The sequence below is a fragment of the Sylvia atricapilla genome, chromosome 2 (assembly GCF_009819655.1).
Source record: "Sylvia atricapilla isolate bSylAtr1 chromosome 2, bSylAtr1.pri, whole genome shotgun sequence".
Lineage (NCBI taxonomy): Eukaryota > Metazoa > Chordata > Aves > Passeriformes > Sylviidae > Sylvia > Sylvia atricapilla.
In genome coordinates this window covers 89,456,725-89,479,292 of record NC_089141.1, presented here as the reverse complement: position 1 = coordinate 89,479,292, position 22,568 = coordinate 89,456,725, and the positions used below count along the sequence as shown (strand labels likewise).

The 22,568-nt window shown below is 42.0% G+C and overlaps 1 protein-coding gene across 2 annotated transcripts; it reads left to right on the top strand.

The window, feature by feature from the left end:
• Positions 1 to 3,188: 3,188 nt before the first annotated feature.
• LAMP1 (lysosomal associated membrane protein 1) lies at positions 3,189 to 22,000 on the top strand. Of its 2 annotated transcripts, none has more exons than XM_066313771.1 (9): positions 3,189 to 3,356; positions 12,399 to 12,514; positions 13,836 to 14,049; positions 14,154 to 14,315; positions 17,306 to 17,523; positions 18,958 to 19,080; positions 19,975 to 20,044; positions 20,215 to 20,385; positions 20,994 to 22,000. In XM_066313771.1, exons 1-9 carry the CDS (start codon positions 3,320 to 3,322, stop codon positions 21,131 to 21,133), a joined length of 1,251 nt encoding a protein of 416 aa, XP_066169868.1. In that variant the 5' UTR covers positions 3,189 to 3,319; the 3' UTR covers positions 21,134 to 22,000. The 2 variants fall into 2 exon arrangements, with proteins under 2 accessions (XP_066169868.1, XP_066169869.1); XM_066313772.1 differs by lacking the exon at positions 3,189 to 3,356 and adding an exon at positions 3,900 to 3,921.
• Positions 22,001 to 22,568: the final 568 nt, after the last annotated feature.

The following is a 22,568-nucleotide window of genomic DNA, read 5'->3' as shown; positions in this document are numbered from 1 at the left end:
GCCCAGCATGTCCTGAGGGGACAGCAAGTGTGAGAATGTAGGCTGGGGGCTGACTTGAAGGTGCTTCCCAAGCTGGCAGGTACAGCTCTTTCTAACCAGCCAACAGCCTCCTTTCTGCCCTCTCCTTGGATCTTTTTTATGTAGGTCTGTATTTTAGCTTCCCCTCAAGTCCTTTATCTGAACTTGGGTTTGTAATTTAACTCTTTCATCCTTTCTTTGTACTATACGCCTTTGAAGAACAAAATGACACACCTCTCCAGTAACTTCAGTGTCTCAATTTGTTACGCAGATCTACCTATGCACTGCTCCAGGCTGGGGGCTGAGTGACTGGAAAGCTGCCTGGTGGAAAAGGACCTGAGGGTGCTGGTGACAGCAGGTGAACATGAGCCAGCAGTGCCCAGGTGGCCAAGAAGGCCAAAGGCATCCTGGCCTGTGTCAGCAATAGTGTGGCCAGCAGGAGCAGGACAGTGACTGTCCCCTGTACTCGGCACTGGTGAGGCCTCACCTCAAGTCCTGTGTTCAGTTCTGGGCCCCTCACTATGAGAAAGACATTGAGGGGCTGGAGAGTGTCCAGGGTCCAGGACAAAGTGGAGCTGGTGAAGGGTCTGGAGCAGAAGTCTGAAGAAGAGCAGCTGGGGGAGCTGGAGTTGTTAAGGCTGGTAAAAAGTAGGCTCAGGGAAGGAGCCTTTAAAGTGCCTGAAAGGAGGCTGTAGCCAGGGGAGTCTCCTCTCCCAGGTAACACGTGACAGGATGAGAGGAAAAGACATCAAGCTATGCCAGGGGAGTTTTCAATTGGATATTAGGAAAAAATTTTTACTGAAAGGCTTGTCAGTCACTGGGTCAAGCTGTCCAGGGAAGTGATGAAGTGACTATCCCTGCAGGTATTTAGAAGACATATAGATGTGGCACTTAAGGGCATAGTTTAGTAGTAGACTAGGCAGGGCTGGGTTACCAATTGAACTCTGATACTGAAGTCTTCCTACCTAAATGGTTCCATTCTGTTTGTAGGTTTATTATCTTTGGCGGGTATGCTCAGGAGCGGGGACTCTGTACCGTGAACTTGGTTAGCCATTCTAGCATGTCTCTTCAGAAAGGAAATAACTGTGTGAAGTCATGTAATACTCAGCAAAAGACTATGGGAAAACAGTCATGTTTTGTGGAAATTCTTTCCTGGTAAAAACTCCTAGCCTGTACTCTGTTTCCCTTCCTTGTACTCTGCCTTGACCTCACAAGACAGCTTTTACTGTAGTAATGGCTCTTATATCTCCTGAGCGTTTCCCATTGGCAGCCATTCTGCATCCATGGCTCTGAAGAAAGGCCAGGGAGTGCATCATGGTTCATTATCTGGGTCTGTGAGCATGCTGGGTTCAGCAGCTCTGTCAGATGAAATGTATAGGGGCTGGGTATGGAGTGCATTTCATTTCCCTCCGTGACGGCACTAATTTGGCCCCCCAGGGTGTGTATATAGCAGCTTTTACAGAAGCTGTATCTTTGTTTATGTTTTACCCTGCTCTCATGTTTGATTGATGTCAGCCAACAAGTTACCAAGCAGCGGGGCTGATGGCCAACACGGTTGTGCAAGAGTTGATGCATTCATCTAACAAACACCCTGGTAAAACCTGTACTGAGAGGAGGTGGAACTTGGTATGGTGCCAATCTCTGCACCATTAGTAAAGGCCTAGTGAGCTAATGATGTACAGCAGGGAACGTCAACATCATTCTCTGCTGATAACCTTATGTTCTTTATTTACCAAATTTTACCTCAATATTGTTGCTTTATGCAACTTATATATATATAATAATTTTTTTGGTAGCAATCCAAGCATCTGTTATTTTTCCAATGACAGATGCCTACTGATTTTCCAGCAGAGAGGCAGAATACTGCACACCAAATGTAAACCTGAGCTTGGGCCTCTCTCTCCTCATCTCTTGTGGGAGACTGTGTCTCCAGACCTTCCTCCACTCCCAGAGCAGGTTCCAAAAACTGATCCAAAATGAGAACAACCCATGTCCTACCTCCATTACCCTCAACTCTTCTGCAGATGAGTCATTGAAACACTTGACCAGAGCTGCTTATTATGTCCTTTTTCAAACTAACTTCTGCTTTTGGCAATGCACGGCAACAATAAACATTGCTAGAAGTGTTGCAGGGAAAAGCAAACAAATTAAAATAATACGTTAGTGTGTCTAAAAAGACACAGATAAAAATGCAGCATTAAAAAAGAAATATGTGTTTATAGCAATAGCATGGAAAATGAAAGGTAGATTCCCATGCCACCCTAAGGAGCAAATCAATTTATCTAGGCTCTTTTGGGGAAACGGGAAGTGTGAATGAACTGAAACAAAGAGCAAGGAAAGGTCAAGTTCACAGCAGCTGAACTTCAGCGGCTGGGAGTAGCTAAATTGCATTTCGAATGGGTTCAAAGTAAAAATGTGTGAAGGCAGCTTGGGAGCAGAAATCATTCTGCTTGAGAGATGATTAATCTGGAGCAGGCTGCAGTGAGGAGAGGGACTGTATGGCAGTCACTGTGAGAAAGCAGAGCCACGCTGCTATTGGCACTCATTCCAATCCTACTAGAAACAGGATTTCAGGAGCAAGATCCGTGCTTCTGAGGTTTCAGATGAAGTAAGCGAATCGCTAACAGTGTGGATAAGAGAGCATTGGATTACAAAGTGCTCAAATGACTTGGGCTGTCCATCTCCATTATATTTGAGAATGTTTACAAACTAACTTTACCTGCTTTTCTAGTTTTCTTAAAAGAAAAAAAAAAAAAAAAAAAAAAGATTCTTTAAAACCGTCAAACGTCTGAAGCTATGCGGAATTGCAGTGTCTACCCATGCAAACACATGTCATTAGCAGTCTCTGTTTTGTCTTGGAACACATGTGACTCATATGTATTCTATGTATTCCTGGATATATACACATAGAATGCTTGAGAAATACTGGCCATCAACTTCCACTGTTTTTATACAGCTGGGCCTCAATTAATTCTGTGCGAGACGTCTGTGTTCACCTCAGCCTGCCTCCAGACTCAGCGGCATGCGGCACGCCCCCGAGGCAGCGCAGAGCCCAGGGGGCTCCCCTCACACGGCTCGCCCGCGCCCCGCCCCCGCTCTCGCGAGATCCTCACGGCCCGGGCACCGCAGCGACGGCCCGGCTCACGTGACTGGCGGCCCGCCCGTGTGACGTCAGCGGTCACATGACCGGCCGGGGCCGTCGCCAGAGCGCCCCGAGCGCGGAGCCGCCGCCGCCGCCCCCAGCCCGTGCCCGCCCTCGGCCCGTGCCCGCTCCCGCCGCGCCCCGTCCCTGCGCTCCGACATGGCCCGGCGACTGCTGGCGGCGGCCGCCCTGCTCGGTAAGGGCGGGGGGACGCGGGCGGCCTGTGCGCTCGACGGGGTGACGGGTGGGGGGGTCGCAGCGGCCTGAGTTGGCCCCGCGGCCGGCGGCGCCGGATGCGACACCTGTAACTGGACGCCCGCCCGTCCGCTCCCGCTTGCCGTCGGCGTTGGCGGGCGCTGACTGACCCGCGGGGACTCAGCGTTTTTGGGGGCCGTCCCGCCCCCTCCCCGTGCCGGGCTCCTGTGGCGCCCGGGAGCCTCTGAGGGCCGCCCGAGGTACGAGGGCAAGGAGGGCCGGGGGGCGGCGGCTGCTGCGCCCGGAGCGCTGAGCCGCGCTGGAGCCCGGGAACGCCGGCCTGAGCACCTGCGTCGGATGTGGGGACAACGCTCCGGGAAGGACCTGGAAACGCGCCTGGAGCACGAGGCGTGGAGACGCGGGAGCTACTGATGTCATTGCTAGGGAGCAGCGCTTTTCTGCAGGGCATGTGGTGCTTCATTCCTTAATGGCTGTCTTCCTGCCGTATCTTGAGTAAAATGTGAAACGTGTCTGGAATAGAGAGATTTCAGTGCCTTGATGAGAAGGTTTGTTAGAGCAGCAAGGCTGTTTAACAAGGAATTGCATCTTGCTTGTATACTGATAACTACGTTGCTTTTGGTTTCTTGTCTCGAAAGCCACATCACACAACGCTGTCAGGTTTCTGAGATGTGGTTTTGGCAGCAAAGGAAACTTGTTCAGCAGCTGGCCAAAATATTTCCCAAATAAAGTAGCCGTTGAAAATGCTTATCTGCCATCATTTCTGAGATAGGACAGTCTTGGCGACTCCTGTAACGTCTCTTTGGGAGTAAATATCGTTATCACTATTGACTGTGCTTCAGTTTCACTGAGCCCAAAAGATGCCACTCGCAAAGGGCACTGAGCAGTTCAGATATCCAGCCTTCGTGAGCCAGTGTAGCCAGCACAGTGATTTGCAGTGCTCCTTGACTTGCTTTTTAGGGCTGCCAGCTGAAGTATCTTTGAACTGGTGTTATAGTGGGAATTACTTGAATGGTTTGATATAGTTATGGCTTAAATGAAGAATTGTTTTATAGTTTGCTTTCAAATCAGCTTTTTTGAATTTCATGTGGTACCACAGTTAATGCTTAACTGCAGTAGTCTACTTCTGCGTAATTGGCAGTTACAAACATCATTCGGTGCATTATCTTTGTCACTTTCTGGCATGTAAAATGTGTTAGGTTTCTGCAGCTGAGGCAACAGAATAGTTTATTTTACCACAGAGGAACTGTTTACTGATAGTCGGGACTTTGTACCAGTGTCTACTAGCTTAGTAGCTGGGTGTTTGTGCATAACTTTATACTGCAATCTTGGAGGAAGATTTTGTGGTGCAAATAGAAACCCTTTTCTTGCAAGAGTGTGAGGTTTGGGTTATAGGTGAGGGGAGAAGAATAAGAGATCATGATAATATAGGAGCTGAAGATTTCAGATATTTTAGCTCATTTGCAGCCTTTTAGTCATCTGAGTGAACACTGATTAGGATAAGGCCATGATCACAGGAGACTGGAAGATTAGGATGGGTGGGACAGATGTGAAAACTTCTTTGGTGATGCCTTGACTTTGGGACAGCAGAATTTTTTTTTCCACCTTAATACCCCACCATACCTCACTGTTTCAATTTTCTATTTAGATTGAGCAGCAAGCACTAAACCGAATGTTTCATTTGTCAGCATTGAGTATTTTGTAATTGATTTCCTCATTAACATCAAACGTACATATGGAATTAATTAAGAAAACATTTAGGTAGTATATGGTACATGCAGGGAAAGGGGGCTATGGGGAGTGGAAGCACCTTCCCTTAAACTTATCTGCTGCTTTTTGAAATACTGAGTAAGATGGTGCTCGTCTGTTGTTGAGCACGATGAGTCAGTTGGGTTGTGTGCCAAACCCAACGGAGCTGCTCACGCTCTCTGAGATCTAGAGCACCCATACAGTTTTTCATTGCTGAAACACAGACACATCAGGGAACTCTCTCCTGAAAATTTAAGATTAGAATCAGACATGGATTCAGTGTAGTGAATAAGTAATGAAGTGTTTGAGATTTGCAGAAGGGAAAATTAGTTTCTCAAGGTAATGTGATGCCATTTTAGAGTGACGCATAATCCACATGTTTCTATTGCACAACTCTAGTTCAAAAAGGAATTTCAAACCTTGCTACCAATGTAGAGATAGTTGAGAGAAACTTGATAATGAACTCCAGCCAGTGAGCAGTCTGGTGCTGAATTGTTTTTTTCAGGTTTGGCATTATTGGGTGTCTGGAACTGAGACCATTTTAACTTGGTTTTCACAGAATCTAAGTCCTTTCATGTTGAGCAACGTTGGAAACATTGTTTTACCAAATGCTGCCCTTGACTGTGCCCCGACAGAATGTTTGCTTGATAGCTACTGGAAGTGTTGGGATAGCTGCTGGGAATGTTGACACAGTCTCTAAGGGTCTGAATTAGTGTGCCAGTCATCAAGTGATAGGCTACTTGGCCTTGACTTCAGCAACTTTTCTGATGAAGTAATTTCTGACTTGCTGAGAACTCTGCAGATTCCCTGACATGCTGCTTTTGAGACATATTTCCAAAGTTTCTGTTCAGGCTGACCGAGGAGTTTCATTTTTGGTGTAGCCTGCTTCTAGATTGTTCTGTAGCGATTAGGCTGTTTTCTAATCAGTAGCACATGACAAAGTGAAGAATTGCCTCAAAGTGCTAAGGAACCTGACTCAAAGATTGATACTCTGTTGCAACATGAGCTGCTGCTGTTATCTCTGATAAGCCTTTGTAGGTCTCAAAGATAAAAGCTTATTTCTAACAAGAGGCACACCTCACTTTTGCTTGCCACAGCTTCGACAGTTTGTCTTTGCTCTCAAGTCAGCCATGATTATTTGGAAATTCCTTGAGAAGCCTTGGTGTTGAAATGGATTTCTTGGTATGTGTTCTCTTAAGCTTGGCAGAAGATGCTTTTGGGTGTGTGAGTGATGGGAATTACAACAGCTATTTGAACACCCTTACATTACCTTGATTCTATATTACATACCTTTAAATGTACCTTATGTTTTGGTAAATCAGGATTCCACAGTTTGTGGGCATCTGACTTCAAGATGGACTGATGTCCCTTTCAGTCTTAGTGTAACAGTTTCTTTTCTGTCCCTTGACAGCACCACTGATTATCAGTTCTACTTTTTCTACTGTTAATTCCAAATGTGAGAGTCTTAGATGCACCCTGGCATTAAGAGTACAGTTTAAATGTGCTTCAGCTCTGTGCAGTGGGTACTTTTTCCTCTCTAGTGTTCAGCTCTGAGCACAGTAGTTTACAGTTAATATATTTGGTTTTTCTTGTATGAGACTTCTGACAGCATCTGGTTTCTTAACAAGAATTCACTCGGTGTGATATGAGAACACCTGTATTTTTACTTTCCTTGACAGGGTTAAGATCTACTCTGTAGGTCTAGGAGAGTGGTTTTGCTCAGGCAGTTAGTTTGTTGCTTTATTTCCAATATTCTCTCCTCTGGAGAAGCTTTCTCTTTAAATTGTCACACAGTGCTCCTTTCTTCAAAACCTTGTTTGGGGCTGGCAGCTGCCTTGAAGAATGTGTGTTAGTTGTGTGGTGTGATACAGCAGCACTAACCAGAGCCAGTGCAAAATGGATTTGTGTGAATGCTGAAAAGAGTGGCCAGGGGAGCTCAGCTCTCTCAGTGCACTCATGCAATCATTTGCTGCACAGCTATCCCAAGACTTCCTTCCTCTAGATAGGAAGCCATAAAGAAGTTTCATGTGACTAAACTTGATACAATTGTGCAATTCCCTGGTCAAATGGCAAGTGTATATGGCTGTTAGAAAGGATTTCCTTTCTAATGCTTTCATACTTGTATAAATTGGTTTATAAAGACAGAAGTTATTAATCTGCAAACTAGAAAAACAAAATGTTTACTGCCTTAATTGAAGTCAACAATATCAAAGCTGTAATCTGAGATTGTGTGAATTTGTCGCTTGGTTGGCAAGGATGCATATTCTGGGCTGGATCAGGAACTTGATATAATCAGGTGCTGCACCTGCACAAGTGCAGCTGGTTCTCTTATCCCCTAAAGTACTCTCATGCATCCTTGAATTAAGCTCTGTTCTCCCGTTCCCCACCACTGTGTGTGCGTTGAAGTGAGTCCAGCCGTGTCTTTTCCTGCCAGCTTTCCAGATAGCCAGCATTTAGTCTCGTGTGTCCATTGGTGAAAGGTAAATATAACTCATAATCTTATGGAGACCATCTCACCTCTTGCCAAGTGCTTTGTATGTCAAGCCTGTCAAGAGATTTTCCTGCTTTCAGTTGTTCCTGTCTTTTTCTTCCTGTGTTATCCCGAAGTAGTATAGATTCTGAATCCTAAGGAGATGATCTTGACTTGGTCTTCTGATAAAGGACTTGGGCCCGGTGTCCCTCTGGGAGCGGTGCATACATTAGAGGACAGAGCACTGTAGGAGAGCATAACTCCACGGGGATTTTTCCGTTCTATTCTCTGGCATATATTTAGGAGTTTGAAGTGGTGACTAAGGTTACCACTGTTAACAAAATGGAACTGAGATGACAGGATCATTCTGAACCATCAGAATGAGTAAATTACTGGGCAGTTTGGTTAACATGTACAACAGAAAAACAACCTTTAGATAATAACCAGCATTTCTTATCTCCTTGGATTAATGCCCCACAGATAGCAGTGTTCACTGTGTTTGTCATCAGAACACCTGGGCAAAGGTGCAGGGCAACACATCAGTGCTGCAGCCTAGGTACAGAATGATTATATAGGGCGCCCCTGACCCCAGGGTGCTGCTGTACAGTAATTTCAGGGTGGGCTGGAGCCAAGGAGAATCTGTGAGTGTGAAGAGGCTGTGGGGTACTCTGAGCCTCATCAGAGCACATCCCAGGAGCTGGCAGCTGTGCTGTGCTGCAGCCATGATTTTCCTCCTGAACACCATAGGCAGTTGATGTAACTTTGAACAGTCCCATCCCCTGGATACCTATGTGGCTTAAAGTACTGATCATACGGGATGTGCCCAGGTGGATTTGGATGGCTTGCTGCCCTTTAGCATTTTTCTCCCTCTTGGAATAAAGAATTTTTTACTTAGGCAGGAGACATGACTGTAGTAATAAACCCCAGATTATACAGAAGTAGCTTTTGTGTTTCTTTATTGTCACTGTTCCATGTTTCTAATAAAAACTGGAGGCAAAGTAAATCATTAACTATAGTAACTGCAGTTCTGTTTGCAAGCAGATGGTGTACACAATTGCCATGAAATATGCTTGGTTTTCTAGCACACAACAACCATTCGTCTCTCTCCCTCAGTAGGTTTCCATTATGTGGGAGAGTAAATCAGGGGTAGCTGTGTTTGACTAACAGGATTTCAGTTATAATAAGGTTGAAACCTGAAAGCATGTGGTAGATTGTTTTGTTAGCTTTGTAGTGTTCAGCTTAAAACAAACAACTTTATGAGGTGGATTTCTTTAAGATAAATTGTTAGACAATCAAGGAAGTATTTCTTTTGTTTGACTTACTTATTTTATCTCAGATAAAATATACTGTTAATATACTTCGGGGTTTTTTTGAGGTAGGTATGTTAGATAAAAAAGAATGCTGGATTTAATTCAAGCAACATCTCTAGTTGTTGCTTTAATAGTTACCTTAAGTGTTTTCTTGTATGAGATTGTAATTGTAGAAATGAGGTATAAAGGGAGAGATTGTCTTCTTATTTTCAATTGAAAATATGCAGCTAGAATAAATATTACAAGCAGTCTTTTTATTTGAAACTTACTGGAATACAAAGGAAGCATCTGAACCAAGTGAAATTTCTTTGATATTAGTTCATTTTTGGTAAGTCCTTTACTAGATATCTATAATGTAGTGTTTCCAGGCAAGTAAATAATGAATCTAACAAAACTTGCTTTTTGCTATTGAAAGGTGTTGGACTGCTTCATTTAGATCTGAAGTACTGCACTTTCTGGGCCACAGATAGTTGTCATAGAGGGCTCTGCAGGTCATTAAGAGGAACATTTAAAGCCTAAAGTTAAGAATCTGGAAGTTGTATCAGCTTTTGTGTTTACTTGCAAAGAATGATTTTGTTATGAGATGTACAAACAGTATTCTCAACTTGTAGATATGCCCTGATAGAATTAAGCAATACGTTATATAACTTTATTAGAAATATTCCCAGGATAGATTGATTCAACATCAGTTTGCTTTTCTGTGCTCTTGACATTTTGGCTGTGGGCTTGTAGTGTTTGTGGGCTGGTGATGATTCATGCATTAATCACTACTCGACTCTGAAACTGCCTTCACAAAACTCAGCAGCTGCTGAGACGCAGCGAGCTGTTCCTCTGCCTTCGACTGGCTGGAGCAGAGAGTGGGCGGGACCTTCTTCCCTTCAGTGTCTTGATTTGTTCTTCAGTGGTTTTTTCCTAGTTTTTCTTTGCTCGTGTCCCCTACGTTTTACTCAGTTTCATCTGCATTCCTTCAAGACCGTGGGAGCAGTTGATGCCGCAGCTCAGTTCTCTCTGATCACCATCCCTGTGATCCCAAGTGTTGCCTTACTTGCAGTCAAACAGCTCTCACCACTCCATCGAGGACACCTCAGTGTCTCATGCTGGGTGCATCTGTCTCATCACTGAAACTGCAAATCCAGCAGCTGCTGAGTATTTATTAAGGACTGGAGTTTTTATAGCAATTGTTCACACTAATGAAATCAGGATTCATCATAGTGATGTGACTTCTACCTTACAAAAAATCTAGTAGTTATGCAGGTGTTACTACTTAATGTTTATTCATGCCCCTTATTCTTTATTACTTAAATGTGCTGATTTATCAACTCTTCATTACCAGAATTTGTCTTCCATTTGATGCTTTCTGTTACCTCTGCATTGTCTGTTGTTCTCTGAATCATTTTTAATGAATGGGTCTGTCATGTTTTCATTTAGGTCAGCAACATTTTTCTTAATTGTTTTTCCATCTTTTCTTGCCCCTGCATTCCTTTTAAAAATATTTTTCTTTCATTCTTCTACTCTGTTACTTCATTATTTTTAGCTCTAAAATGGCCAAGATTTTAATAGCTATCAAAGAAGGGAGTGTGCATGCACATTGGAGGTTTTCATTCTAGCATTTTTCAGTCATAGTGTTAGTTCAAGGAGCAGTGGATTCTTACTTCCTGCATCTGTGCTTTTCCACGCTGTGCTAGAAATCTTCAGGAAAGTGTAAGCAGCTTGCTTTGGAGAAAACCAGTGCTTGCATGAAATGCACACAAGTTCCAGATGTAAATGGAAATTGAAGGAAACTTTGCAAATTGAAACTTCTGTTTGGACTAACATGTTTCTGATACTGCTCTGAATTGCAGTAAATAACATTTCTTTGTGAATATGTGGTCCTTAATGAACATTTTATGCTGGACATAAAGGCAAAGGTAGGACAGTTTGTGCTTGAAATATGTTTTCTACACTACCTGTTGTTAAGTATTTTCTCTCTTCTGTCTTATCTCTGATTTCAAGTCTAGACTCCCCAAAAACTGGGTAAAGTTGAATGAATTCCAGTTTCAGCTTTGCCCTCTTTGGTGCTGGGAGAGGATGTGATGTTGCTAAGGGGAAGGCAACAAGGGAAAATGCTTGCTGGGTGCCAGAGAAATAGTTCCCAAAGTGTTCCTGCAACTGATGTGCCTTCTACTGAAGTCCAGCTGACAAAAGTCCAATTTTTTTTTTTTCCTAATAGTCATCTTCATACGATTGTACACACCATTGTTTTGCAGTGAAAGGTTTTGGTTTTTTTAAAACTTCTCAGGGAGGGAAGTTAGCTAATGGATAATCCCTCATCTGGATCTCTTTGCTGTTATCAACAGTTGAATGGATTAGCATGTTTGACTCCTTAAAGCTTATTTGCTTGTGATAATGGCTTATGTCTTGCAGCTTTTTTTTATCAGGTGTTCTGCAAGACCGAAGTTGTTGCAAATGCAAACTGATAAAGTGCCAGCATGAAAATGGTGCAGGCTTTTTGCAGTGAGGTTAACTTGGGGTGGTGGTGGTGAAAAATTGAGAATCTGAAAAACAAAAGGTTCTAAAATAAAGAACTGCTCAGGTGCAGGAGCGCTGTCAGATATCCTTTGCCACAAATGAAGTAGGAGAGAACCAGCTTTCCAGCTGTTCCCAGCCTGTCGAAGTGTGTTCCCTGTGTGAAGCTTTGCTGGCAATGGCCACTGGTCACACTGGTGCCATCAGAAAGGATGATTGTGTGCGCCCCTTGCTGCATGTTCTTGCTCTGTTGAGTTGGTACTTTGGGCAGTTGTACTCATTGTGCTCTGGGCCTAGAGGTTGGAATGGAACAGGGGGCAGAAAAGCTTTTCTCAGCAGTTCAGTTTAGCTTAAACCAGTCAGGAAGACATAACATCAAGTCTGTGTCAAGGTCTTGGGCTCCTCCTCCTCTAAAGTGTGGAGAGCGTGAGGACGGTAAAGAGAAGTTCTCCTGGCAAGGGTAGCATGCTCTATCATGCTATTTTTGGCAATGCCTTCAAAACATCTTCAGTCAATCCAGGCTTTCTAAATGCTGCATTCAGTGCGTGTACAGCTGAGTGTCCTGGTACAGCAGGAGTGAGGGCTGCATGGTGTGCTGTGGGGGGAAGGCAGTGTTGGAGGTCTGCAGGATCAAATAAACTAAGTCAGGTCTGGCTGAAGATGGTAAAATTGTTGCTGTGTATGGTGAACACTGAAGCTGCCTTGAACATTATGACTGGTATTTGTTGCGTGTTTTTCTTATTTCTTAGGACCCAGCGTGTCAACAGTTTTGGTTTGGGTGGCTTTGCATTTTTATAATTAAGTTGTTTAATTTGTCTTCTGTTTGTTAGCGATGTTGAAGCTAACCTAGAGACTGTTAATGCCCAGGTTTCCAAACTCAAATGATGCTTTAGTTGTACTCCCAAAATGTACAGTTGTACATTGTTGCCTCTTTGAGATTAAAAATGCAAATTTCTGTGACACCAAGTTAACCACTTTTTATTTTTATCAGGCTTTTTACAGGCTTCCTCTTCATTTGAAGTGAAAGATTCAAGTGGTAAGGTCTGCATAATTGCTGATTTGACAGTAGCCTTCTCAGTGGAATACAAAAGCAATGGGCAAAAAGAGGTAAGGGCAGTGAGTTTCTTGCTGCTTGTAATTTATTAGTATTTTTGGTATTTATAAAATATGTGGTATCTTTGCACGTGTGCAGTATTTAAACTTTCACTGAGTATCTGTGCATGAGAAACTGCTTCAGCAAAGATCTTTGCTCTCCCAGTCGCACTGCATCATCTTTTCTTTATTACGGATGCTGCTTCTAATTCAACAGCAAGGTTGAGGCTGCCTGAAACAATCACAAAAAAACCATGTGAAAATACTTTTGTGGCTGAAATTCCACACCTGTCCTGTTGGTAACTAAAATGACTTTCACTGGAGCTGTAAAGGCAAAAATACTAGGAGTTCTCTTTTGGTAACTTGGTCACACTCACATGGACTTAAATCTGAACTGAAATGGCTGTTGGGACGTAGCGTTTAAACTTTTTAAACCTTGGAAATCTGTGACCTTCTTAGCAAATCTCTAGTTTCAGTATATCTACAGACTAGTGCAATGCTTACAAATTGTTCCATATTAACAGCAGAAGTTTGTTAATGGAAAATTAAGAATTTGCCCTAACAAATAAATTTTGGGTTTTTTTGTATCTTTACTACTGAATAGGAATTGGGGACTATTTATACTCTTATTGCAGTTTTGTGTTGTTGATTTTTTTTTCGTAGCCATCAGTGTAAAACAAGGTTAAAAACATCCTACTACTGTACAAGTGGTGCACTTGCTATGTATGATTTGAGCTGAGCCTTGTATTGTATAATGCATGTTTTCAGTGGTGCTGATGGTCTGAAATCCTGCTGATACTGGTATATGTGTCTGCGTTCAGAACTGACTTCTTTCCTAACATACTTTTGTCTGTTTCTTCTTGTAAGCAGTAAGCTCAGTAAATGTTGTATTGGTCTTCAGATATCACATTTCTTCACAACGTGTAATAAACTGAAAGTATTACAGCCAAGCTACATAGGATGTACCATTCACTTTTGTTCTTACTCAGTTGTACTACATGAAGCAAAGCTTAAATTCTCCCATTTTTCACATATCCAGAGTTTGCCAGATTTGGTGCTTGTAGTACGGAAGTACCTGCAAATTCACATTGCTGGTTTAGGAGGAAAAAAAAACCTCTTAGAGGTGCTGTGAGTGTGTACTGTTTTGTCCTCCAGTTTCAGAGAGCAAGATTATCAAACTTGAATGCCAGTAACATGCTGCTTGCTATATACTGGTGTAGATAAGGGGACATGTTATGGTAAATATTAATGTCTGCTGTATGTTTGTAACAGTTTCATAGGATATTTTAAAAGCTGTGAGGAAAAGCTTACATGTGTTTTATTTTCTGCCCCACAGTTTGTACACTTTTCTCTTCCACAAAATGCTTCAGTAGACTCACAGAGCTCATGTGGTAAAGATAATGCATCTCATCCAGTTCTGATGTTGGATTTTGGAGCAGGACATTCGTTAAGCCTGAATTTCTCAGAATCTGCAGACAAATACCAAGTTGAAGAGTTAGTTTTCCACTACAATCTGTCTGATGCAACTTTGTTCCCAAATTCAAGTACAGGTAAAGTAAAAATTTCCTGTTGTTATTGTGAAACCTTTCCAGGTGTAATACTGAGTCCTTTCTTTGAATACTGGTACATACTAATGCAATGTATCTTTTTACAGGAGGCATGAAGATTGTATCACATAAAAGTATTATTCAGGCACATATGGGCACAAGATACAGATGCATCAACTCCAAGCACATCAATATGAAGAGTGTGAATGTTACTTTTAGCAATGTCACTTTGGAAGCCTATCTCACAAATGGCACTTTCAGTGTGAACAGTTAAGTATCTTGTAACAGAAAATGATGAGCCATTATTTCCAGTAATAGGTTATTTCTTTTTGAGTCCTGACTAATCGTATTTGAGGTGGGTACAGGCTGGATCTGAAATTGATAACAGCATCTTTTGAAAGGAATGGACTTGCCTCAGGATTTCTCTGTAGGATGTTGGAATCTGTGGCTAGGGGATGGTGTGCTGGGTTCCCGTGGGTATTGTACTGGGCTCTTCATGAGTACGAGTGTTAAACATATGCTGCAGTAGGTCGAGTGGACACATGGCCAAAATCCTAGTTTAAGAAGTATCTGATAACTGCCAAGCATTATGGCCTCTACCAAAGTAATTTGAACTAGTTACTGGGTGCTCTGGGGAAAAGTAGTGAATTAATGGCAGACAGATTGGTCTGTGGAGAGCAGAAATGTACATCTTCCTATAGGAGGTTTTATGTTAGCTCTAACAGTCAGGTTTTTGTCTTTCAGGAACAATCACAAAGTCATGTTTTTATCCTGATTTGTTTGTATTGAAAAGTACTGTGGAATTTTACTTTAAATTATTAAAGGCAAATTACTTCATAGTGTGTCCATGTCCTTTGAGGCAGCGGTCCTCAAACACAAAAGAGATGTATAACTGATCACCCATACTATCTTAAGGAGTGATAAGTCTTTGCCTTTTAGTGTTTTCATCTTCCCTGGGAAATGTAGAACTTCCTTTAGCTGTTAATCCCATTTATGCACCTGCTAAGTTGAAACAAATATTAAGAACTAGGGCAGTCAGTGCTAGCATGGAATGGATACATTAAACAAGTGCCTTCTACTGGAGAATCTCTACCTTGTCCCATTTCTGTGAAAAATACTTTGCATGATGATAGTGGCATCGACTTCTTTTATAACTGCTTCACGTGACTGGCTCAGATTTGTATGTTTCATTCCCTTGATCTAACTTTTCCATTCAGTGAACAAGTTTGCAGTAAAGATGTATACCTGTGTTTATGTTTAAAAAACCCCACACCAAACCCTGACTTCTATTACTGCAGTCTTCAGAACTGTATCTTTTTTTAGTTATGAAACTTTGATCTAATTGTTTTACCAGGTAAGTATGATGAGTGATCATTTATCAGCAGGCTCAAACATAAGACATGATACTGGGAAAAGCTGATTTTTAACTTCTACAGAACTTCAATAAAATCTCCTACTATGTAATACTTTTCTTTTAAACACCTTAAGATCTGCTCTTATATAGTCCTCTGCTTCCATTCCTGTATGCTTGAGCCTTCCTCTGTCTCTTAGGCAGCTAGTTATTAATAAACTTTAGATCTGGAATTTTTCCTTAATATTTTTTCTTCTCTGCAAATCTTTAGTGAAAGGATATTCCTGCCAGTGATATGTACCAGGCTCCCTGAAGGGAAGAAGGGTCAATGTTCAGTGCATCTGCATAACTAGAATTTGTGACTTCTGTCAGTATACTAGAAGTTAGTGACTGAGGGGGATAGTAATGGTTATCTGCAGCTCTGAAAGGGAGACTTCCATTTTCTGTCTGTTGGTAATTTTGCAGGCTGCTTTCCTGTAACTGTTAAGAAAAGGCATTAGAATTTGTCTCATCTTTTGATCTGTCCTGAAAAGCTACTAGAAACTGCTCTAAATCAGTTCAGTAAAAATAATGTATCAAAACTCCAACTAGGCTAAACTGGCACTCAATGTCATTTGGTTGTTTCCATCTCTGCCAACTGAAATCAGAGCCTCTGTGTGTTGAGGTCTTGCAGATAGAAGGTAATTCTCCATTGGAGTACCCAGAAAGCTGCTTTTTGGTGTGCTAGGAAATTATTGCATTTTGGGATCAGACCAGTATCAGTTTACAAAATACAGGATCACTCCTTCATCCACCTTCTTTCTGCTCTTGGACTTCCCAGCAGTGGAATAGAAATACGAAAGCTATGTTGGAGTGTATGTGACTTCAGATTGTGTGATTAGAGTTCCTCTTTCTGAGCCATAATCAAAAGTTAAGCTGCTGTTTAAGGCTATTTATTTATTAGGTGTCTTGTATCTGCAAAATATGTAGGCATTAAATTTTAGAAGTAGGCCCTTTGAGTCAGTTGATTGTTGCTGCAGTTGCTGTTGTCCTTAAAAAGTTGCAAGTTGTTATCCCTGGCATGTGGAGATGACCTTGGGTTGGAACATGGAAGCCTCTACTTTAGTAATGTCTTTGTTATGACCTTTGGTTTTGGCTTAGATGTTCAATGCAGGAACCTTCTTGGCTCCCAGATCAAGTTAAGATCTTAAGATCTTGCTGCCACATGTTTCCAAGTACTCTGGCAAATAAATCAGAGTCACTGTTCCCCTGGAAGTTGCTGCTGGACTGGATGAAAAGAGAAGGTGAACTTGTACTCCTTGACAGTCTTGGTAACCCTGTGGAGGGTGGCTCCTCTTGCAGGGCTGAAGGGAGGATGGATGTGAGAGGATACAGCAGAAAAATTGGCATCATAAGCAGTGCCTTAGAATCTCCTTGTTAAGTTAAAGATTGAAGAGCCACAGCAATATCTTAAGGCTACTCTGGGTATTGCCAGAATAATGAGAGTGAGGGGAGGTCACTTTGAACAGTGGGCAGGAGAACTGTTCCTCTGCTCTTCCCACACGAGTGGCCAGAATGAGTGATAGGGATCCTGGCTGTGAATAGACAGCATGAACACTGGCTCTGTCACATTTGTCCTGACCCAATGGCAAAGTGAAATGATAGATGTGAATGAAAGTGGATGTGGTCACCATGAACTTCAGTAAATTACCAGCAGAGGTGTTGTTTTCACGTGCTAGGCTTTAAAAGGGTCTCAAACTTTGCAACAAGTGTTTAGGTAATGCTTTACTATTGTGTTCCTGAGCTTTTATTATCTTATGTTAGGGAAGAAGCTACTTGAAATTGTGTCTTCCTTTCCCTCAAGGATTAAAAAAGTAGGTCACCTCACAGCTTCATTTTGGTTGTTAATGACTTTTCCTTTCTTTGCAGAGACAGAATGTGCTGAAGATATGGTCTCTACTACCACTATAGTGCCTACAACTCCTAAACAGACTACTAGCCAGGCTCCAACAACTAGCCCAGCACCAACATCATCACCCTCAAATCCTGCAGTTGGTAAATACAATGTGACTGGTCCGAATGGAACCTGTGTACTTGCGCACATGGGCTTACAGCTTAATATCACCTATCCAAAAAAAGATGAAAAGGTACATTTTGATTTTTGTTTCTTCAAAGCCTTCAAATTTCTTCTTTGGGGAAGACTTGGTAAATTATCATAAGCTAACCTTTTTTTTTAAAAAAGCCCAGGTGTTTATGTTCATTCATCATTATCTTCTCTTTGAATTGCCTTACCTGGTCTAGACTAGTGACATTTCAAACACCTGTACTGAAAGTGCTTCTTAAGGATTTTTCCATTCACTCAAAGCAGTATTAAGCCTGTCTATTGAATCCAGGAAGTGTATATATGGTCATTTAAGAGAAGTAGTAAAAATTAGCAAGATATGAGTAGGAGAATCCTGTTATCAAACTTGCAATCAAAACAAGATTTTTAAACTGTTAAAAAAATGCAGAAATTTGGCCTGAGGCATAGAAAGAGTGAATGGCTAATAGAAGGGAAAATTGCTGCTGTAAAAGTGGACAGTCTTGGGACCTAATTACCTTCCAGCAGCACTGAAGACATTTGGGTTTGACTTTGATGCTTAAAAGCTACTTAACATCTGATTTTAATAGTAAAAAACCAAAAAGAAAAAGACAAGGTTTATGTAAGATCCAGCCCTGGCACTGGTTCTTTCCCTCCACTATTGGTGCAGAGCCCAGCTTGCCAGCCCTATGGACAAACCCAGAGTCCCAAAGGGACTGTTGAATCCCCTCAACAGGAAACAATGGTGTTGCAAATGGAACTACTGCATTTATTTATGATGCTGATGACTAAAAGGTAAAATCATGAGAACTTATAGCTGGTGTGTGGCTGTACAGTGGCTTGTTGTGATGGTAACTGTATTTTAACCACCTTAATTGTGTGAAATTCCCTGATTCTGGTGTTCTGCTTCTGGTGGAACAGCTGATTTCTAGTGTAATGACCAGTGAGGAGGTGGCAAGTAGGTATTCTGGTTACATGAGGATCAGCTAAGAGCTGCTGAAAGGGTTTGTATTTAATTGTTTGGCAAGTGCATTTAACCATTTATCTGCCTTCTGCAGATGCAAGACAGTATAAAATCATGAACCATGGACAAAAGTAAAACATTTTGAACTGAAATGACATGCAAGATAATTGTGTTGACAGGTGGTCTCCTTAATTACTTCTGCCTTACATCAAAGCAGTATTTTATAGCATCTTGCCCTTTGTGTAGTGTGGCAGTTCTTGATGCTTTTCCTTATGCTGCAAGGACCAAAGCAGTTTGTGTGGAGAGAGCAATAGGTTCTTGGCTGCAGAAAACTCTGTTAGATGTGCGTTTAGTTGTCTGTCAGCCTGGTAACTCAGATGCAGCCTGCACAGGTCTCTGAAATGTGCCCTGGTGTCTGGAACACAGGGCAAACACAACACTGTAGGACACAAGACACAAGCCAGCCACACCTCCCATGAGTGTAAGGTGATGTGCTCAGTCTCTTCAGGTGTCATAATTGTTCCTCTTCTCTCACAGATGGGGTTGGATTTGCTGAATTTCATACCACATAATACAACTTCTTCTGGGAGATGTGACAATACATCTGCCTTGCTGAACCTGACTTTTGACAAAACCAGGGTTACCTTCCAGTTTGCATTGGTAAGAATCTCTGCACAAAACATGTAGGATCTGCAGGACTTTCCGTGTGAGAAAACTAACTGGGGCAAGTGCAAGAGGAAAAAAGCTACAGGAAGGGCAGTACCTAGTTCCTTTGGTTTTGATACTAGGATTTAGTGGGTTTTATGCTTGGTAACCACTGTGTGGAAAGAATGTTTATGTATACATGCACACATACATATGTGTCCACAGAAAAGTATTTTGTTTGGAGTGGGAACTCCCTTGAAGATTGTGTTGCTTACTCTTTAAGGCTTCTTGCCGAAACTGGGAGCAGCCTGTGCCAAGTGGGCATCTCATCTAATTTTAGGCCTGGTGCTGGATTTAAGTCCTCATTAATATTCTGTGTACAGCCCAAAGGCCAAGTCTGCGTGTCTTCTGGTCTCCCATGATGGCTGGGAATCCTGTTTCCCACAGCCCTGCCCCGGGTGCTGTACTGGAGCTGTGTACCTTTGAGGGCTGAATTCACTGCTTGTCAGAGCTTCCGTGCTCCTTTTAACACTGATCACCTTGAGCTGTTGCTATTAAATGACTCTACAGCTCTGTGGGCTTCAAGTTCACTGCAAACAGGCTGCTTAAGCACCCAGTGGGATTATGCCTGCAGTGTGGAAGTCAAGTCAACAGTTTGGTGGTGACAAGGCCCCCTTTCTCTGCCTCTTTGCCCTCTCAGAAAATAATCTTCCTTAAGGTGCATACTTTCTGTAGCTTTTCTCTCCTAAAGTCCAACTAAAACACCTCCTCTGGATACTAATCCCATTTGTGGTCTGTGTTTTAAAAACATTTGTCAAAATGCATGCAGAATGGAACTTGAACAGCTTATGATGTACCTCATCAGCTTAAACAACAGCTACTGATTTGTTGGCTTTTGTTTTTTTAAAGAATGCAAGTGCTGGAAAATTCTTCCTGCAAGGTGTGAGTGTAAGCACGACCCTGCCTTCTGAAGCAAAAAGTAAGGACTTCTAAGAAATCTACTCTCGGTGATTACTTCCATAAATGTTAAGGGTAGCCTGCATTAAATAATGGACAGGAAATATTGGGGATGAGTGTATAAAATTGTGGCTCTGAGAGCTTACAGCTCCTGCTCTTCAGATTTATATAATAAGATTTTCTCTTACACAGATCCAAAATTTGAAGCATCAAACAACAGCATGAGTGAGCTGATAGCTTCAGTAGGGAACTCCTACAAGTGCAGTTCTGAGGAGAATCTGCAGGTCACAGACCAAGCCCTTGTCAACGTCTTTAATGTTCAGATCCAGATTTTCAAGATTGATGGAGACAAATTTGGGCCAGGTAAGAGGTTTGCATTTGGCAGCCCCTGTCAAATCCAAGATCTGTGAAATATACTTTGATATAAATATACCATTCTGTAGTCAAATGTCAGCTTGTGGGTGCTGTGCTTAGTCTCTGCATGCCCCGGTACAGATGATGTGGGGGGCTGATTAAGATGTCCAAGTTGAGGCTAGTGTAAGAAGTATGTAAAAAGCTTTGAAACAACTTGGACTTGTTCCTGATAGTCCAAAGAGTTAAGGAAAGGTGTTACCTTTCCCTCCAAACTGTGCGCAGGCAGTTGTGTGAAAGGGGCAAACCTGTCCCTTGCAACTATGATGAAAGCAAAATTACTGTGGGAAGGGTCACATGCATATTTATGATGGCTACATTTGTGTGTAACTAACAGCTCTTGAGGAGGAAACAATCAGTATAATCTCCATATTGTGTATACAGCTTGTACTAGAAAGACTTGATCCTGAATGATCATAGTGGACTTGGCTTCCTTTTCATTGTTGGCGAGCTAGCTGAGCCAGTTTTATCTCTGCGCTGAGAGCAGAATGCTGAAGTTCTGGATGTAGCCATCTGTTGGTGCACTAGTACCTAACGTGGATCTTTTTTTCTCTCTTCAGTGGAAGAATGTCAACTGGATGAAAATAACATGCTGATCCCTATAATAGTTGGTGCAGCCCTTGCTGGTCTTGTTCTGATTGTCTTGATTGCTTACCTGATTGGCAGAAAGAGGAGCCATGCTGGGTATCAAACAATTTAATTACCTGCACTAAAATCCAGCGTAGATGAAAAGCAATTGCAAGAGGCTGGGGGAAAAATCCCCCTACATTTCCCCTGAACTGGTTGATATTGTAAGGTAACATCTTTTCTTGCAAATTGCTTCTTTAAAGTCTGCTTTATTAAATGTGAAATCATCTTGCAGCATTTAACTATGCACAAAAATAACTTCTGAAGATTCTGGTGTTTAATTTTGCTAACTAGTTTTAATATTTACCCACTTAGAAACAAGCTAAAAGTTTTTAAGGGTGTTTTTTTGGAATTGGCGTTAAGATCATGTCAGCTGCAGATTCCAGAGAGGGATGTTGCTAACTCTGACTCAATTTCAGAACTCTTAACAAAGGGAAAAGGTTCATTATTTGCACCGCTGCCACTGAGCAATGATGTAAGGTATACTGATGATGCATTTGAAGAAATTTAGTAACAACTGACAAAATTGAAATCTAAAATCTGAACTTCACCTTGTCTCTTAGGTGTGTATTTTTTACTAAGCTTTAAACTCAATGCCTGGCACATGCAGGGTGTGAACGACGCAATACTCAAACCTTACAGGAACTCTTTATGATTGGACAACTCCCCTGTTTGATATTTTTGATGCTATGCCAACTCGTTAGGAGCTGGTACTTTTTTAAAATGGGTGTTATTTTTATTTACTTTTTTTTGTAAAGTGATTCCAGTCTATTCTGTTGGAAGGTTGAGAGATCCTGTTACTGCACATGTGTACAATATAGATCTCAATCTGCTGATTCTATTGCTTTAAACTTGGCTGGGGGGGTTGTACACTTTAAGGATCAGTTCTTATGTATGCATTGCCTGTAACAATGCTAATAAAGACACTTTTTTTTCTGTATTTCTTAGTATTGCTGATCACTCTTAAAACCATTTGTTGAACATTTCTGGAGGGCTGAAGTCATGGCTTGGCTATACTTAGGAACCTTCAAACAATCTAGTGTGGAGTTAAATAAGTGTTTAAGTTTTTTCTTTGTGGCAGGAAGGAAAACCTTAATGTGTGTGTTGGAATCGGGTTCGTTTTGCAGTTTGTGTTTGTAAACAAGGAAAGCTGTGAGTTGGTAACATGAGACCTGGAGAAGTTAACTCTTCAAAGTGCCACTTCCTGAGACATGTCAGTACACAGGTCTGCCTGGCTAAGCCTCCCGTTCTGGCAGTGAAGCTAAGGTTCTTAGTCTAAGGACTGTGTAAATGACATTTCATGTTTGATTTTGAAGTTGGCCTCTTACCACAAAGTAGGAAACACGTATCTGCTAAGGGTTGTGTGCCTTGTTATGTGCTGGAAATGAGCCTTGGTGTTTAAAGCTTCTCTGACGCCCTCCTGCAGCAAGGCTTTGGTGTTTAACTACTGGCTCTGCAGGGCAGGAACCAGGGCACACCAAAACAATTGCACAGAACATTCCTGGCCA

Excerpts from the sequence above, each read along its gene's own strand:
- LAMP1 (XM_066313771.1), top strand. The coding sequence starts at position 3,320 with ATGGCCCGGCGACTGCTGGCGGCGGCCGCCCTGCTCG. Across the intron at positions 14,316-17,305 it reads TGGCACTTTCAGTGTGAACA|AGACAGAATGTGCTGAAGAT; the intron begins GTTAAGTATCTT and ends CTTTCTTTGCAG. Across the intron at positions 20,386-20,993 it reads TGGAGACAAATTTGGGCCAG|TGGAAGAATGTCAACTGGAT; the intron begins GTAAGAGGTTTG and ends TTCTCTCTTCAG.